At 41.8% G+C, this 20,503-nt stretch overlaps 1 protein-coding gene across 1 annotated transcript in view; it reads right to left on the bottom strand.

Moving 5' to 3' along the window:
* Nucleotides 1-20,135, bottom strand: part of SLC24A5 (solute carrier family 24 member 5) — an 86,202-nt gene extending 66,067 nt beyond the window's left edge. Inside the window, exons 1-3 of the mRNA XM_075273334.1 lie at nt 19,463-20,135; nt 18,588-18,650; nt 18,490-18,503 (exon numbers count right to left, since the gene is read on the bottom strand). Coding sequence (XP_075129435.1) covers nt 18,490-18,503; nt 18,588-18,650; nt 19,463-20,135 — 750 coding nt within the window. The remainder of the gene's footprint in view (nt 1-18,489; nt 18,504-18,587; nt 18,651-19,462) is intronic.
* Between the last annotated feature and the right edge of the window lie 368 nt (nt 20,136-20,503).

Below are 20,503 nucleotides of genomic sequence, written 5' to 3' on the forward strand. Positions count from 1 at the left end.
TCTCCACTCTCACTCCCTCCCTCCCTCACAACATCCCCTTCCCATTTCCCTATTTAGCTCACTGAGTACAAGCCCTGTCTGCCTAACTAACTCAGTCCTCCATGCCGCTCCCTACCCCATCATACTTACCTATCTTCTCATCCTGGAGATGACTTTGAGGTGCCGTTATTCTCTCTTCTGCTCATATGTGGGATCGCATGCACAACATAACATTGCTTCTTTATGCTTCTGCAGACGTTCTTTCGCGCAGGTGCCACCTCTGGCTCACTTGTGAAGGAAGTGATGGCCAGTGAGGAAATGAACGGTGAGAGTGAGGGGGACGGTGGGAGAGGCGAGAGAGAGGAGTACTGTGGCCTCCCATCTCCAGAACATGCAAAATGGGATGTTACCAGAAAATCAGAAAATGTGCTTTGGGCGGTCATATGACTGCTCCAGGCAAATGGGTAAATATAATTTAGTATATATTTAAATATACTTTAGTAAATTAGAAGTTTGGCGGGGTTTAGATTAGGAATGAAGTTTTAATTTATCCCGGACAACCCCTTTAAGAAAACCTTGCAGCTGCATCATGTCCTGCAGAGGGAACAGAAAACACAGGAGACATTGCTGCTGACAACATATTCCAAAGTTGTGCGCTCTTATTAGTTTTTGTTGGTGTTCCAGGGTAGTTTGGGGTTTTTAGAGCAGTTAAGAAAATGGAAACTGATCTGTGATTGGTTGCTATGGACAACAAGGCCTGATGTAGAAATTAGGACCTTATGGTTATAAAACACATCTATTACTTGTATTAGACTGAGCTGCCAGCCCCTGTGATTCCTAGAATGATGGAGACCAGAGCCCTGCAGATATCCTCTGTTATATATCAGGGGTTTGGTCCTTCCACTGGCACAAACCAGAGTTGTCAGGTTTGAATATAATGATAAAGCAGGAAGCCTTTAGCATCCTGCTCCACCATTCAGGCTGTTGCTAGTAATGCCTGGCGCAGGAGACAAGTAGAGAAGAGTGAAGAACATGGCTTGGTAAGTAATACATTTAACACTGGGGAGCTTAATAATGTGTCTGGGGGTATTGGAGTGCATTATAATATGTTTTAAAGGGGTACTGGGGTGAATATAATGTGTGGGAGGCACTGGATGCATTATAATGTGTGTTGGGGCACTGAGGCAGATTATAATTTTTGGGGTGTGATTAGTAACATTTGTGAGGGGTGCTGGATGTATTATATTGTGTATATATAGTGTGTGTATATGTGTGTGCTCCTGCAGGAGAAATTAAGACAGTCAGAAATTGGAATGAAGGTTTCTGAAGGCGTGGAAAGAAAATCTCAATGCAGGAGACACTTAAGTGCAACTTTTTTAACTGTAGGAACTTAATATTTGTTTATTCATTTCTTATTGGCAAAGCCATAGCCTTTAGAAACTCTTCCTGCTGTCACAGTATGTCAGTTCAGTTCTAGTTTATAGAACATTTGGTTACCACAATTCTGGGCTTTAGTTTAGTTTGAACCAAAAACTCCTATTTTCTTCTTTTGTATTTTCTCCTTATTATAAAGATGCTGTTTGTTTAGTTGCGTTTAGCGGCAGGCTGACCTGAAGATACTTTGTAAGTAAAGGAACATTTCTGTGCTTATTTAGAGAAGCAGTATTTATATGAAGGATGCTTGATGCACAATTTCAAGGAACAAATATTTTCCTTTTTTGATCTCTCGCACTGGGTGTCCTACTTTTTTGTTTTCTTGCTGTGAATGGTGTAAGCTTATTTAATTATAGGGTAACATTTCTCATACTAGTGTATGTAAGTGCATCAAATTGAGCAATTATCTCAGAGAATAGCTGTGCCAGACGTGTCTTGTCTGTTCTGTGATCCTAATTTTACAAATTGGCACCTAGAACTAGTGCAGACATGTTTCCCAGCACAGCATAAAATGTCTTCATTGACACACTCTTAAAGGAATATTCCCATCTTACGTAATTATAGCCTGTCCCGAGCATATGCCATAAATACCAGATGGGTGTAGGTCCTAGAGGTGGGTCCTGTATCTATTTTGTGAATACTATCTCATCCACATAAAATGAAGAGGTGGTCGTGCATGTACAGCTCTCCCCATTCACTTGTGGATGTGCCAGATCTACCTGTGATGGCAGGGGCTGGGATCGGTAAGTGGCGGCGCAGGCCCCACAAGCACTATTATACTCGGGGGTCTTTTCGGACTACCGAGTATAACGATCGGAGGCCCGGGAGAGGTAAGATAACATAAAAAACTGTATTACTTACCTCTCCAGGCTCCGGACAGGCTTCGGCCTACTTCGGCCTACTTGCGTGATGTCATATGACCTGTGACGCAGGGCCCTGGTCACATGACGTCCCAACAGCGACGGAGAATGCAGGGGAGTCGGGAGATAGGTAAGTAACAGTAGTTTGGTATATTTATACCACTCTTGGTCTCCGATTATTATACTCTGGGGTCTGAAAAGACCCCAGAGTATAATAATTGTTCATGTGTGACCACAATGGGACATAATACTGTGTACTGGGGCCAGTATGGGGACATAATACTGTGTACTGGGGTCACTATGGGGACATAATACTGTGTGCAGGGGCCAATATGGGATATTATAGTGTGCTCAGAAATGCACGTGGGGAGGACAGTAGGGGTCAGTTGGTCGAGGTCTTCAGCATGGGGGGGGGGCCATGTTGAAAGTTCGCCACGGGGCCCGCCATTCCTAGTTACGCCACTGCTCATAGACTTAGATGCTCGAGATGAGCGGAGAGAGATAAAAGATTTTTTTTTTTCTCAGCGTCACTAAGTCCAGGAAAACAATTGGTTTATAGGTTTGTATGCTGTCCGTTTTTCACAGACAGCACTCAGACAGAAAAATCATTAGTGTGAAAAGGCTCTAAAGGTTCATTTATATCTTTAGATCGATTGGCGCTTGTTTGCATCAGTCTATTTACACAAGTTGATGAAAAGTGAATGGGGTCGTGTTTTGTAAGTGTTCTAATAAAAGCAACATCTACATGCCGTGACATATACAAAATGCTGTTTGTATACTGCAAATATGTCACTTCTGTTTCTTTGCATCGAATTCAGCATTCAGTAAAACATTTCAATTTCTACAAACATGTAGTTGTAAAACTTGTAAATTTATAAAAAAAATTCCACTAATTTGTCATCTACTGTATATTTTTGGGTTGATTTTGGAGGAACACAAATAATCACCAATATAATATATCAACTCCATTGTAGATATAGTGATGCAAATCACCAGGGCTAACCATTATGCCACCCCACCCACATGAACAAGGAGAAGAGATGCCAATAGGTAAATTCCAATCCAAAAACAATCATTACCAGTACGGAGCGGTTTCCAAATAAATTGTTGCCTTTATTCACATCATTAAAATGAGATCAGCAAGAAACTGAAGCTACTGCTTATGTGTTTCAGTGGACGTGCTCAGTCATACCATGCTGTACCAGTTCCTTGCTGGTGTCATTTTAATGGTGTGAATAAAGGCAAAGCTTTATATGGAAACCGCTCCAACCGCTGATTGTTTTTAGATTGACAGTCGCCTATGGGTGAGCACTCTAACTTCTTTTTCCATGCATGGAAGGAAATACAAGAATAATTGAGGGTAAGCTGGCCTCTACTATATTTAAGAGATGCCAATAGTTGCTAAATCATAAAGAGTACAGGTTGTATCCATAATGCGATTCATTCTAAAATGCCAAGCATTGCAATACTTAGTATCAATAGAGTTGCAAGATGCTTCAATTTGAAGAGTTTATTAAAATATCGCATAAAGCATCTTATATTTTGTTCAACTCACTAGGTATAGTGACACTATTCCCCTCTTTAGGTCATGTCATGCTGGTAAGCCAATGTGCCAACGCTCGCTTACAATACATTAGAGATGAGGGAGTAGTATTCAATCGAGTAGGTATTCGATCAAATACTACAGTATTCGAAATACACGTACTCGGTCGAATACCACGCGGTAAACGCAGTAAAAATTTGATTCCCCTTCCACCTTCCCTGGCGCTTTTTTTACACCAATAACTATGCAGGGAAGGTGGGACAGGAAGCTCATCTCTATAATACATCAATATATTGTGCAAAAAATTAGCACGTCTTAAGTCAACTTGCACATTTTACATCTTTTAGCCATTTCCCTCTTTAGGACTGTGCCATGAGTCCCACTATTGTGCTTAAAAGCTACGTACATTTTTATAAACAGTTCACAATGCTATAAAATAAGGTGTGTTGTAGTGATGAAATGTTGACACCGCTGCAGTCACCATTGGGGCCAGTGACTGGCTGGAGAAATCACATATTGTGTTGGCATGTCATGTCTGGATCCAGATGAACAAATGTCAGAGGGAAGTGTCCTCATGGATGTGATAGGGATTGGTAAAATGAGTTCTTCTTTCCTCACTTTATAGCACAGTAGGGGTCCAGGCACTACATCTTTAAACATCTCTTTCCGAAAGTGGCTTAATACTTGTATCTTGAATGTCTTGATAATTCATACAAGACGACAACAAAAATCCGTTTTATCTCCGTAATAATACATCAGACTGTGAAAAATATCACCAAATATTGTTATTAATTTGCATGATGATGGCTTTGTATATTTCAGTTTTCAGACATTTACATTCTGCATGTTGACAAGAGTCGCGTAGGACCATTACTTATTAAATTTTATCTTGTTTTCCAATGATTATTTTGTAGACTAAATTTTGAGAAATAGCCATTTTCCAAAGCAAGCATTTATATCTGGAAAATAGATTTAGTGATTCTGCAGGGGATACATTTAGCGAGCCAGTGTGAAAAATATGTTTCCTGTCTGCATCTGTATAAAAGCTTCCCTCCAAATGACATGATATTTTTAGATTTATCATTTCCTACTTCTCAACGTGAGACTTCCTTGTGGTTTTTAGAGATTTACTGATGCATTGAAAGCTCATAACTAGACTCATTCTTAGATCATTGTACCAGATGAACTTTGGAAATGCAAGATAACAACTAGGAATCTATAAAAATTAGGATGTCAGCTTTGAAGGATCTTATCGACTAACACCACCTACAGTGGAATAATAAGTGGTGGTTGATTTACTGGCAGAGATACAGGGACGTTCATAGCGAAGGTAACTTGGGCACAAGAGACTTTTAGCAAAGTTAATGACATGCCCTCTTATGCCCTTCTACTTTCTATGTAATTTCATTTACTGTTACAAATCTCATGGATGAGACAACATCTCTGTGGTCATTTTATACTATGGCCTTATATACAATTTTTACTGACATTTCAATACTTCATGGAAACAACCGTAGACAAGTACACTGGTACTTTTAAGAAATTTGCCTTGAACTAATCTCTGTTTTTAACTGGTGTGAATGAGATGCATAGTAAAAGGATGGGTTCTGTATAATTTATTTATAGGTAACGGGTTCAGTTCAGCAAATTAATACTATTATTCGTGTAATGACAAGTTATTCATTTTTCCAGTATGATTTCTGTGTCAATCATGTTTTTTTCTCAGCTTTTTGTCACTCATTGTTTGCTTGCAGTGCATGAAAATCAGTCCATGGTCATGTTATACAGTCCATGGTCATGTGATGGACACACAGGCGCACCTTACCAGACAGATGTCTGATCACTGTGCTGTCACTGTAATGAGCTGGGAAAATATGCAAATCTGTTTTCCAAGATGTAAATAGGAAAACAGTGCCTCTGCTTGCTGCCCTCTAGGGGCAGCCCCCTTAAACATCATGCACTACTTTTTCAACAACCCAGGAGAGGCACTGTTTTCTTATTTACATCTTGGAAAACAGATTTACATATTTTTCCCATAATCCCCCAGTAGAGCGAAAACAGCTTTGTAAGTCTCCATACGCCTGTGAAGGTGCTCACTCCTTAAGGAGTGATATTATCCCCAGACTCCGTAATGAGCTGTGCACCTTTGTCCATTACATGACCTTGGACTGGATTTTATCCACTGGAAGTACGCAGTGGATAACAGCAAGCAGATAACTAGAAAAACATGAGAAATTTTATACAGGAATTATATAGGAAAATTTGCTAAATCTGGACAACCCCTTTCAGTTATATACAGAAACAATATTGTCACTGAGTAATACAGCACAGTGGTGCTCCTACAGAATACTGTTCCTCTGTTGGCTTTGATATGAGGCAAAATGTAAAACGTATCATCTTGGAGCATGAAATCAGTGCGGTGCAGACTGATCTTAGCAAGGTGTGAACATTTCAATTGACCAAAGTGAAAGCAATAACTGTTAAATGATCCTAGTTCTCAAATTTAAAGAGGACCTTTCATGTCCTTATAGCTGTGCAGATTATTTACCACTAGAAAGCAGACAGTGCACTGAATTCCAGTTTCCCAGTAGGCACCTCATTAATTTTGGTACCGATATACCTCCACTGATGGAAGGGCAGGCCTTAGCAGCATCTCTGGGCTGTGAGGAATGCCCCTGACAATACTCTTTCATAGCCTTGTACTGTCAGGGGAGCATTCGTCACAGACCAGCGATGACGCCTAGCTGTTAACGTCGCCTTTCTGACAGTGAGGAGCCAATTTCAACACTAATATCTCCAGCCCCAGGGCACATACCAGTAAATTCGTTATTGCGCTGAATTCAGCGCACTGTCGGCTTTCTAGCATTATATATTACTGCACATCTATGTGAAAAGTCCTCTTTAATGGATTATAAAAATTTGTCTCTTGTTAAGGAATTTCCTTATACATAGAATGTCAACTGTGAAGATAGCCAGAAGAGCACACACTAATATCCATCTTTTGCTTCAACTGTTTATAATTAATTTTAACTTTTAACAAAAGCAATCCTAACCTTAAAGTAGGGAGGCCCCATTGATACTGTGTATAATTGACGTGGACCATTAATTGGCATAGACAGCGTCTCTACAGGAGGTAGATACTGTCTGTAATTGGTGTGGATACTGTCCTAGTGTCCCTGGTTAGCACAGATCTCCTCGTTAATTAGGGACAATGTCTATGGCAATTATGGACAGTATCTATGCCCGTTATAAATAGTATATACGACCAATTATGGACAACATTCACTGTGCCTCCCTACCTTAGGGTTAGGGATATATAAAGAGTTAAAATCTATTAAGTGCCATTAAAGTATACCGAACTGGTTTACAGTTTAAAGAGTTCCTCCGAGGTACAAATATTTCACCTTTATGCGATTGGAGGTAGTCTGACCCACATCAATTAACTGTTCTTATTAGCTGATGCACAGAGAATGGGACATAACTATAAGGACTGCCGCGGTAGTAGTTACTAAGTCCCAAAGGTCCCTCACAACATAAAATATACCACTATTCTAAATGTCACAAAGTAGTTAGGGGCACATTTACAGATTTTGGATTTGGGGTTTAGGAGCTTCAAATTACACCTCTGGTCGCGTTCACTACATAGGAAATGGAGCTTCCTACTCCTAGTCCATTCTCTTTGTATCAGATGCTGAAAGCAGCTGATCGTGGGTGTTGGACCCTTGCTGATCAGATGTTGATGACCTATTGGATAGGTCATCAATATTTTTATCGCAGAAAAACTCCTGCACAGATACAGAATATGTATAATGGGTTGGTTAAAGTAGCAATGATATTCACGTAATTATTCTCATTAGCTACATGGCACAATTACTTTGTCCAATACAAAAATTGTATACCTATCTCAATGTAAATTAGACACAGTGGAATTTTGCCAATTGTATTCAGTGAGATGAAAGCAGGAATCCATGGTGTGAGTCATTCCACTGATATGGCTAATTAATTTGAGATTAATCAGCAGGTGAAATCGGGATGTTGGAGAGGCAGAGATGGTCCCTAGCACTAACCATTTCCTAAGTGTGAACTTACGCTAAATGTTGCACAGACCGTATAACCAAAATAGTATAAAGCATTTTGGTAGTAAGGAATCTACAGGGACTTAGGGTATGTTCACACAGTGGAAACCTTTTCCAAGGCGTGTTTTTTTCGTGTGGCTAGCCGCGACGGGATGTTGATGCAATGTATCGGCATCTCACTCCTGATTAGGCCCGGATGAATGGGCCTAAACAGGAGGGTGTCTCGAGCCATGGATGCCGCAGCTGACTTCGCTGTTAAATCTGCATGAAGATAGGGCATGTCGCATTTTTTTTCCCGCTAGCTGAAAAAATCGCTGGTGGGAAAAACTGTGCGTGATGCCCATTGAAATGCATGATAGGTGTTTTTGCAGACAAATTTTGAGGCAGATTCTGTGTGAATATCCACATGCAAAAAACCTGGCCTGTTTATGGGCACATCTAGTATCTATGAAAAGAATTGTTGATAATTTTCTGTTATATTTTTGTATCTCAGAATGAATAACACAAATAACATAACCTTTAAATAAATTACTCATAAGAAGAAAGCAAGCACTAATCCTTCCTGGAATAAAGAACCTAGCAACATAGCAGCAGGAAATCTGTCTTCTAAATGAAGAAAATAAACTTTCATACTAGCTGAGTTCAGAGAAAACCAAATAATATACTACAATTAGCAAATCACAATCTCTATCGTAAACCATTATCAGACTCATTGGTTTCAAACATTTGCATTATCTGAGATAGTGATTCATGTATTATTTGTGTAGAGTTCCCATGATATAAGGCTAAAACACTTTTCCTTTTTTGGTTTGAGTCTAGTATATATTACTTACTCAACATGAAAGGTTAGGCCAGCATTGTATTGGACACCGGGGTCATATATCCTGGGCCAGACTGACCCACCAAAGGATTTAGTATTTCCTGTTGGACATATAACCCCAAACATAAACCATGCTGTACACAGATTGTCATAACTAACATCAAAGTATCAGTTTATACTCCAGTGAGCCAAATTTGGACTTGATTGTGATCCTTAAACACCCAAAAGCAGATAGCACCATTTAAAGATGTCTGGATGTCAGGATGTTCTCCTAATTACATCCTGGAGAATAGATTTGCATATTTTTTTACCCTGGAGCCATTTGATGAAGGCATACTAGGTTTTGCTATCTTATCGATTTCCTCTAAGATCTTTACCAAAGAATATTAACACGTATTCCCCACCTTCCTCAGAGGCTTTCAGGACTAATCAGGTCTTTCACTTCTTACGTTCTCTCACTCCACTTCATTCGTAAATTTCCCACAACAGCTTTGAGAAACTATATCTGTATAGAGTGGCAAATAGGGGTCTGTAACATCTCTGCCTGTTCAGGTCACTGCGCCACCCTCTGCTCATGTGCGGCGGTGCAGGAGGCGTGTGCAGTTTAGTTCCTTGCTTAAAGTTTTTGGTTGCACTGTGTAAACACGGCTCTAGTTCTTTCATTGAATTTTCAACACACCCGTCTTATGCCCTTGTCTGCCTCTGTCCATGAAGTAGTTAAATTTGGTCTTGCCCTGTGATCGACAGCTTACCTTCCTGTCAGGTCCAGGGCGGGTTCATCCTGACCTATTTAGTCTTGGCTCACATTCACACTGGTGCCTGTTATTGCCTTGTGCTTGCTGGCTTTCTCTTGCTGTTTTGTTACTTGTATTCTTAATCCTGACTTTGGCTTTTCCTATTGACTATTCTTTTGGACTTCAATTTGGCACTGCATTGCTCGACTGTTACTGAACCCTGGCTAGCTAATCTCCCTTTGTTGTTGTTTGTCTTGTCTGCGTTTTGTGTGTCACATATATAGGAAGGGATCGTCTCCAAGTTGGCGCCTATTACATAGGATAGGGCCTGGCAAGAGGAAGGGACAGTGGGGGGCTTCAGCGTAGGGCTCACTGTCTCTTGTGCCCCTTTCTTCAGGGTTCTCCAGCAGCTACTGGGGAATTGTCATCTAAGCAATTCCCTAACAGGGTCTCTCTCTTTTATATACAGTATACCAGGGCTGCCGATAGGTCAGTATTACTGCTACTGGCGTCAGGGGCCCGGCCCAGTTTTGGACTGCCACCGTGTGCCGGCCCCCTGGCGCCCGCAGCAGTCGTGTGTCTGATTTCAACTCAGATCTGCGTCCATACGCGGCTACAGCAAAGAGCTGACACAGGTCAGCTCCTCTCTTCGCCGCTGCGCGCATCTCTCGCTGACACATATGCGGCTGAAGCGAGGAGCTGACCTGTGTCAGCTCCTCGCTTCACCGCTGCTGCCGGCTACTGGCTTGTAGACGCGATGTGATGATCGCATCTACAAGCCAGTAGCCGGCGGCAGCGGTGAAGCGAGGAGCTGACATGGGTCAGCTCCTCACTTCAGCCGCATATGTGTCAGCGAGAGAGGCGCCAGAGAGCGGCGAGGGAGCGGAGGAGAAGGTAAGTGTAATGTGGAGGTGGAATGTGAAACTGAAGGCAGATGAAGGAGAGGACGGCATGACACTGGGAGCAGAGATGGAGAGGACGGCATGACACTGGGGGCAGAGATGGAGAGGACGGCATGACACTGGGGGCAGAGATGGAGAGGACGGCATGACACTGGGGGCAGAGATGGAGAGGACAGCATGACTGGGGGCAGAGATGGAAAGGACGGCATGACACTGGGGGCAGAGATGGAGAGGACGGCATGACACTGGGGGCAGAGATGGAGAGGACGGCATGACACTGGGGCAGAGATGGAGAGGACGGCATGACACTGGGGGCAGAGATGGAGAGGATGGCATGACACTGGGGGCAGATGAAGGAGGGGACGGCATGACACGGGGGCAGAGATGGAGAGGACGGCATGACACTGGGGGCAGAGATGTGGGGACATGAATCTAGGGGCAGAGATGGAGAGGACATTAATCTGGGGGCAGAGATGGAGAGGACATGAATCTGGGGGCAGAGATGGGGGACACGAATCTGGGGGCAGAGATGGAGGGACACGAATCTGGGGGCAGAGATGGAGGGGACATGAATCTGGGGGCAGAGATGGAGGGGGGACATGAATCTGGGGGCAGAGATGGAGGGGACATGAAACTGGGGGCAGAGATATGAGGACATGAATCTGAGGGCAGAGATGGGGGACATGAATCTGGGGGCAGAGATGGAGGGACATGAATCTGGGGGCAGAGATGGAGGGACATGAATCTGGGGGCAGAGATGGAGGGACATGAATCTGGGGGCAGAGATGGAGGGGACATGAATCTGAGGGCAGAGATGGGGGGGACATGAATCTGGGGGCAGATATGGGGGACATGAATCTGGGGGCAGAGATGGAGGTGGGACATGAATCTGGGGGCAGAGATGGGGGGACATGAATCTGGGGGCAGAGATGGAGGGACATGAATCTGGGGGCAGAGATGGAGGGGACATGAAACTGGGGGCAGATGAAGGGTGTATATGAAGCAGAGGGAGAGATAGAGGGGGGACATAATTTACGGGTGACTGTAGGGGGATTATACTGTGTGTGGGCACATGAAAAATTAATGAGAATGGGCGGAGTCAACATAAAAAAGGGTGGGGCTAAATTTGCCGCAACGCGCAGAGCGCGCCGCACATTTTGTCCCTCTTTCGGTTCTTCAAAAGTTGGGAGGTATGGGTACAGGGGGCAGTAGAAAGATATTAGAAGGTGGACGGGGGGGAAGGGGGATTGTTGGAGCATCGGGTGTGCGGCACTGCGGAGAGGGAACTGGGGCAATAATAAGTTTTTAGCTGGAGAACTACAAAGCACACAATACCTTTAAAGGTATGTGTGCTTTGTATTAATAATGATGTAGGCTGCTATGCTACTAACATAGCAGCCTGTTTGGGGGTGGGACTTTCACTTTAAAGGAGTGTTCACATTGCGTTTTTGGCCTCCCTTGCCGGGATACGTTGGTAACCAGTCACAATCAGCTCCCCACTTATCCCTGCACGGAGAACTGCAGGCCTCCCTTTTTTTTAATGGCCAGTTCTTCGTGCAGGGATAAGTTGACAGCTGATTCTGATTGGTTACCAACGTATCCCGGCAAGGGAGGCCAAAAACGCAATGTGAAAAAGCCCTGAGGATTTATTAGGAGGGCTCTTATAGATGGTGTTGGCTCTCTATAGGCGCTGTCACACGTAGCAGATTTTACCTGCAAATAGAATCTGATTAAGCCTTGTAATGCTGCTAAATAAAGGGAAATGTAATTCAGAATTGGTATGTTGCAAAATAAAGTAGTTTTAAAATGGCGGCGGGGCCCAGGCCCAGGCCCAGACACTTAGGCTGTACGGGGCCCCAAAATCCATGATGGCGGCCCTGCAGTATACTGAACAACATGCCCTCTGAAGCCATATTAGACTTTATAGCAGCCTGCAAATGGGACCTTGATACCACCCTAACTTCAACTCAATGGATTGACTGTTGTACATCCATCACCAAAAACAGTTGGCAGGTCACCCTTATGGAGCATTCTTTGAAAATCTTTCATAGGACCTATTTGGTCCTCCATACACTGCACAGCTTTTACCCTATGGTCTTTCCCCTTTGCTTTAGAAGTTGCGATACATTGGGCACTACTCGCTATATTTGGTGGAGCTCCCCTCTGGTCTGTCGCTTCTGGGTAGCTATTCATAGAATGGTGCAACAAATTTTTGGATGGTCCTTTCCATTGTCTGCACCAATTTTTCTTCTTAGCTTTAAGGGTTAGTTCACGCGGAGTTATTCAGCAGCGGATTTTGACGTGGGATCTGCTGCCAATACCGTGTCCCATTGACGTCAATGGGAGCCGCTCACTTGTTTTTTCCACTAGCTAAAAGTAGAAAAACAAAACAAGAAGACCCTTCTTGCAGTGGATTCTGTGGCTCCCAATAAGGACCATTCATTTGGGCAGTGCACCGGCATCCCGACGTGGCTAGCTGTGCGTAATGTTCACATGCGAAATGCAAATTCCGCCATGTGAACATACCCTAAGCCTACTACCCTCAAATATGCCCAGGATACATTGCTCCAGTACACTCTGATGGCTGCTTGAATTCATATAGCCTTCAACTGGAAACAGCCATGTCTCTCATTTACCAATGTTGTCCGACGAGTTGCCAAAATAATGCTCCATGTAAAGATCAATGCCACTAATGTTCTGTTGTGTTCCATTTTTGACTTCATTCAATAAATTCCTTTGAAACTAAAGATGTTTGGAACCCATCAATCGCTGCCAGGGGCAATTCTTATGGATCTGATTCACTCATAACCTAATAGGCTTTATTTACATAAGCATAAAACATATTCAGAGAGACCTATAGAACTTAACCTGTATAGCTTGAGGAAAGAAGGAAAAGCAAGAACATGATCAAAAACCTTTACATTTGTTCAAGATATAAATAAAGTTCAGGAGGAAAGTGTTTGGATAAGAAATGACTCAAGAATAAGTTGTGCGGAAGATAAGAAGATATGTAGTAGATGCCTGGAACAAATCTCTAGCAGATGTGGCTGGCAAATCAACAGTAAGTGATATTAAACAAGCCTGAGTGGGGCACATTAGATGGACCGTGTGGCCTTTTTCTGCTGTAAGTTTTCTTCTATGTTTCTATGGTAGAAATATCACTTAGAATGCAATTCAATGGGTTGTCCAGTTCAGCAAATAAATGTTATTAGTTATATAATAAAAAGTTTCCAGTATCCTTTCTACATCCATGTCTCACAGTACGTATCAAGCATTTATAGTATATCCTGTGAATCTCTCCATAAATGCAAAGTTGAGAATAACATAAGTGGAAAATTGTATACCATCAGAGTGTTTGTGAAGCAGTATCTGCTTTATTTTAGAAAAAGTGAGCGAGTTTTCCTCTGTTGTTTGTTTTTCCTAGAAGCAGATAGCCATAAGCAATGTGACACGCTCACAAAAGTATACACCATTTTTTTTTTTGACAAAACTTTGTTTCTAAGTGATCGCTTAGACCTAGCGGGGTTCATGTGTCAGTATTATCGTTCTCACAAATTGAAGCCTAGTCCAAAAATGTTGAGCTGCTTGTCAGTTTGTGCTCTGTGTCACTAATACTTATGATAAATGCAGTTCACAAGCAGAAAATTGGTGCAGTCTTCATCTATGCTTCACTTTGAAAGAACAACAATACTGAGACATTTACCACTGCCTGTAAGTCTTGTTAGTATATTACTCTGACCATTTTGTGGCGCTGTGACAGCAGAATTTGTCTCTTGTCCCTTGTCTCTTTAAGGCTACACTAATCCCTACACTTATGTCTCATTTCATTTTAAGCCAGGTTAAAAGGGTCAGCTATATACAACCCTATTGATTAAATGTTGGATATTTATCATACTGTAGATATGCATGCCAATAGCTAGCAACAGTATCATGAAGGGATGGTTACAATGTTGGAATGTTATCCTTATGTGTGTTATTTTCTTGTGTCAATATTTTATCTTTTGTTTGTCAATTTTTGTTAAAGAGTTTTTGTGTAACAAACAAGGACTGGTAGGCCACATATTAAGGAAAAATACCAGCCAACATGGACAATCATCTCGAGCGTGCATGGCGTAAAATACGGTACAGGAAAGATATGACACTATGTGGCTCATTTACAGTAGAGAAGTGAGCTACACTAGTAAATACATTGAGCAATTGTTGGAAACATTCATAATAGGAATAGATGTATTCCAGGGGCAGAGCAGCCAAGGAAATAGAAGAGGACAGATAGGAGAAGAGAGTATAGGGGCAAGGGAAGGGTGACAGGGGGAAAGAAAGGGGCCTCCAGCTCCACCAAGGGTAGCGGAGTGGATGTACCCATATTGAATTTTTCCCTGGTGTCAACCAACATATGCGACAGATGGCATTTGTCATGATCCATGAGATCTTTGTGGTCATCAATGTTTCCAACAGGGTGGGACAGTCCCATGTCCTTGGAATGGTAATTTTTTTTTTTAACTGCCAATAAAGTATATTCTCATTGTTGTATTTTTAAGTTTTGGCTTGAGATATCCTGGGATTAGTGACATGACATAACTATTGTTGAAAAAAACTCTTTTGTGTTACAAAGTTGTTTTGGGTAATTGAAACTTTTTTTTTTGGTCATCTTGTATCTTTGATTTGAGTGTGTTGAGAGAAGGGGAAAGGTAGTGGTGAACATATCTGAAGACAGCACAGAAATCTATCCTATCTATCTATCTATCTATCTATCTATCTATCTATCTATCTATCTATCTATCATCTATCGTAGATTACAATAAATGTGTGTTCTGTTTGACTTAGAACCTCTAGGTGGCAGCATATTCTTTTAGTGAACTGCCTAAGAAGTAACAGGTTTGTTTATGTTTTCATTTAGGAATTATAAACCACCGTCTTAAGTATTCCTGACATTTACTGTACTTGATTTATCTAATGATTTACTTGAAAAGAAGAGGAAGAAGGGCTAGCAATATAAAGATCACTTACCTTTCCGTTTAGCAACCCACAAATGCTGTGTTTTACAAGGGGAAATCTGCAAGGCTTGCATGTAAGAAACTCTTAAACTGTCGTCTTAAATTGTAGAAAAACAATACTAATGGTCAGCCATTGTGATAATAACACTTATTAGTTGTTCAGTAGCATGGCTTGTCCGTCAATTAAAATAATTATATTTCTTTTCGCAATTATAATTTTATCAAGCAAGGCAATTCCATTGTGAAAATGCAAAAATCTTATTTTGTTCTATTCCTGCACAAATTGATAGGTCAGAGTCCAACAACAAAACCCTGAACTAATCAGCTGATGTGGCTGATGAAAGTTATATACTCAGTATACAGTCAGAAACTGCCCTGTTCCTGTTCAAGTAAATGGGATTGGAGCTGCAGTTCCCCAGTGCCACCACTACATCTGATTGGTTTGGGGTTTGGGTGTTGGATCCTGACCGACCTGATGACCTATCCTGAGGTTAGGTGATCCATATATATTCAGACCCTTGACAACCCCTTTAAGGAAGCACAGAGAAAGTTTTTAAAGGTAGAATCTTGTAGCTAATAAGAAAGGAGCTTTTAGTTGTAGTGCTGCTCCTCTGATGTTCTGCAAACTACCACCTGAGGTCGGAGGCTCACCTGGCCTCATGGGAGATGCAGTCCTGGTTATGGTCACTAGTTATGATAAATATATATTGTTCAAACATTCGAGCAGCAACATTTGTATTGTGTCCATCTATCTCTACAACATAATGCCAGTAGATTGTTTTTTTTTCATGAGATCAGCAGTTTTTCTCAATATTTTGTCACAAAATGATATAATGTTTGTGTCTTTGTGGTGGTAACTATTGATGGTGATGTAGATGTAGAACAGGTGTATGTATGGAGTTTATGCAAGGGTTTTGGAATATGTAGGTAGAAAACAGAACTATGTGACAGGGCATTGTGACAACGCTCAGCAACCCAGCCACAGTAGCACAGATGAACAATGGGGTTGGTGGGGACACAAAGAGGGAAAATATGTAAATTTTTTGTAATATCTATGAATATTACATCAAAAGTATGAATAGCACACACACATGATAAAACTTACTACTGGAGTGTCTCTTTAACGTGAATTTGTCAGCAGAAAAATCGGCATCAAACTGATGACAGCACCTTTATAGGACTGCTTCTACACTTTTCAAAGATGCCTTTCTTGTTCTACATTGCTAAGTCTAATTGCCATTATTAATATGATTGGATTGACGTCAATATCTGTGAAAAAGAGGCCAAGTTTTAATATTTTTTTCCCCATTTTGTGCAACAAAAATAAATGAAATAAGCAGGAGCAAACTGTGGTTGATTTATGAGATTTATAACAATCCTCCAACCCACCTAACATAAGAGAGCATTCCACCAAAAGGTCTGCTTGCTTTCTTGCTTGATAGAAGGTAGTTATCTGTGCGGAGTGCACCTCTCCTCTTAGCATCCTCAGGTACCTACGCTAGTGAAGATAGATTAGACCTGTCTGCGCTTGCAGATGTTAATCTGTGAATAATAAGTCTTCAGACAGCTATGTATGATAACATCTTACTCTTTTACATAGCACTTGCTAACACTGATGTTCTTTGGAACTAGGCCTTTGTGTTCTAGTTAAGTTGTAAAGAACGCTCATAAATATAACCTCTCGACAAAGACACAGGGAGGAAGGAAAATGTTTGTGAGTTTGTCTTTGAAAATGTGCATTTTACATAAATATTCACATAATCAACCCTTCTTCTCTAGCATTACTCAAAAACACGTCTTCAAAAACCAAACAAGGTAAATATTGTTACAATATGCAATGTAAGAGCACGTTAAACCATTTGGGGCAGTTCATTAACCTAAAATGTTACAACAGTCCCTTGTTATTTTTACAATGCTGCTTATAAAGAGTAGTTGTATGTAAAGGTGTGTCAATGCCTCCCTGGGGCTCCCCATTGCCGCCCCCAACACATGATCGCCACAATCACCCCACAATATCTCCTGAACATGGCAATACCCCATAGGTGGTTTTAAACTGCTGTATGGTATGGATACATAGCAGGGCTTAAAATGGAAAGAGCACTATTTGACTTTTGGAGGGCAGATTTCCTGGATTCGTTTTCAGGTACCATTTCGTATTTGCAGAGTACCTATAAAGTGCAAACCCATAAAAAGGGACCCCATCTTGGAAACTGTTTGTCCACTTTGTGTCAACAGAGACACAAACTCCTAAAACTTTAAAGTAACAAAAAGTTGTATAGGTGGTCTTAAACCACTATTTGGACTCACAGTCAGGCTCAGAAGAGAAAGAGCCCTGATGTATATAAATTTAGAGGGACTGGTTTCTGGATGCTGTATACTTTTTATAGAGCCCCAGAGATGCCAATAAAGTGGAATTACCACGTAGTGACCCCATTTTGTAAGTGCCACTGTATCTTTCATGTAAATATAACGTCCAAAAACCAACAACCTAAATCTGTTCTGCAAAAGACACCTTGCACTTCTTCACATCTGCACCCTGTTGTGTTCCCAAACAGCAGTTTATGCCCTCATGTATGACACTGTTGTTCCCAGGATAACGTACTTAATGCCATAAGAGGGTATAAACAGCTGTTTGCAGCACATAGCTGGGCACAGAAGGGAGGGAGCTCTACTATGTGTTAGGCGCACAGTTTGGTTTTTGGATGTCATGCTAGTAAGTGCAACTTAGGGGTATTAGGAACCTCTCCCTATCCAGGAACAAAGATCCCCCCTACGATAGAATATCTATTCTGACACTAATGCGTTTCAAAGTTGCGGTAATTACAACTATTCATCAGAAGTGTAAATACATATTATCAGAAGAGCTAACATGTAACCCCGTCCCCCCTCGGCACTAATGTTTGGCTGCGAGTCAGCACACCCAGCCTAAAATAGGCTATGTACCACGCCTCCTTTCATTCGTAACCCAATAGGAGGATGCCTACGGCACCAAACCCTTCGTTTGAAACGCCCATCAAGATTGCAGAGCGTCTTTTGCATGCGTGAACTGACCTCCAATCACACCGCGCTTCGAGGTGACACACCAATAAGCCACACCCCCTCAATATAGTGCGCTGTTCTCAGCACTCCAAAGCGAGACATACTTACAGAATGAATGTCAACTACAAAAAAGGACACCAACAGATTAGGTAAGTATAACTCCTAATGGTAGTAACACTTCTATTAAAGGAGAATAACAAACTCACAGCAAGAAGATGAAACATCGTCGCTGTCAGTTACAATTCTAGAAGGAGGATAAAGATCACATTCTGAAAAGGGTAAAAAAGAAGAACTGCATGACACGTAACAAACTCCCAAAATCACGGGGAGAGGAGTATTTAATTGATACATTAATCTGGAACAAAAAATAACCAGAAAACCTGACTTTGGGTAATGATGTTAATAAGTTAAATGCACCAAATACTGAAAATGCATTAACTAGATGATAAACGCCTAACCGAACAACGATGATAATAAACTTCATAACTAGATGAAACATGGATAGCCAATTGTGTCATTTAACCCCCAGGGTTTTACAGTTTTTTATAAAAACGTCCATCTAGCTTCTCGCTGAAGGATCTTTTGGTCGAAGTCACCCCCTCTGGGTGAAGGAGCAACAATCTCAATTCCTTGAAATGATGCATATGATGCATCCCCTTCATGCTTTTCACATGTATGTTGGGCAATTGGCGTATCGTCCTGCCTCAGTATGTTATTAATATGATCTAATGTTCTCCTACAGAATTCTCGCACCGTTTTGCCTACATACTGGGCACTACATCTGCAAGTCATCAGATACACTATTCCTCTCGATTTACAGTTGATGAAGTCATAATTAAAAAATTGTCTACCCGTGACGGAGCTACAAAAGGTTTTGCCAACAGTGACGTACCCATCATTGTGCACATGCCACAATGATGGGTACCATTGACTTGATGGGTACCATTCAATGATGGGTACCATTCAATTGCCTCTTACAGCTCTGCAACCATGTGCCTTGATCCACTGATCTTAAATGACTATGTACCAATTTGTCTCTTAAATTGGGTCCCCCTCCGATGCGTGATAGATGGCACTTCACCAATCGATGGTCCAATGTGGGGATCAGTTCTCAAAATTCCCCAATGGCATTTCAGGATAGTTCTGATCTCTGCATAAGCCTTATCATAGGTTCCAATAATCCTCACCACCTCCGATTGATCCCTAGATCTAGGTTGTAGTAATGATGCCCTTTCCACAGAGGCTGCCTGTCGATGTGCCCCCCGTACAACCCTATCTGGGTAGCCTCTATTTTTAAATCTGTCACGTAGCTCCATGGCTGCATTATGGTATTCCAAAAAATGAGTACAGTTCTTCCGCAAACGGAGGAACTGTCCCTTTGGAATACCTTTGCGCAGCGATTGCGGATGCCAGCTCTCCCAAATTAACAAACAGTTGGTAGCTGTTTGTTTCCTGAAAATCCTTGTACTCAATCTACCTTCTAGGGATTTTGATATAGTCACATCCAGAAATGTGATAGTGGAATGATGAATCTCTGATGTGAAGAAAAGGCCCCAATCATTAATATTTAGCATCCAAACAAACTGGTTAAATTCATCCTCGCTGCCACCCCAGAGGATTAGCATGTCATCTATATAGCAAGTCCATAAAAGGATTGATGACGACCAGCGTTCCATTTCATCCATGAAGACCACCTCCTTTTCCCACCAGCCCAGGACCAAGTTTGCGTTAGTGGGGACACACGGGCTCCCCATGGCCACGCCCCTGAACTGGTGGAAAAAGTGGTGGTCAAACAGAAAAAAATTGTTTCGCAGAACGAACTGCAGCAGTTCTAAAACAAACCCATTGTGGGCAGAGTAGTAATTGCCCCTGGACCTAAGGAAGCCCTCTACAGTCCCACACCCCCTATAATGAGGTATGGAGCTATAGAGAGCCTCACCAAGAAAGCTGTAGGGGGGGGACAATAATGTCCTCCAATCATTTCAACACGTCAGTGGTATCCCTGACATATGACGGCAGGGAAACCACGAAAGGCCTAAATTGGCAATAATACGAAATCCACAGACAAGTGACCCCATTTTATAAACTACACCACTGAAGAAATTTATCAAATAGCATAGTA

This window comes from Leptodactylus fuscus, chromosome 5 (genome assembly GCF_031893055.1).
Source record: "Leptodactylus fuscus isolate aLepFus1 chromosome 5, aLepFus1.hap2, whole genome shotgun sequence".
Lineage (NCBI taxonomy): Eukaryota > Metazoa > Chordata > Amphibia > Anura > Leptodactylidae > Leptodactylus > Leptodactylus fuscus.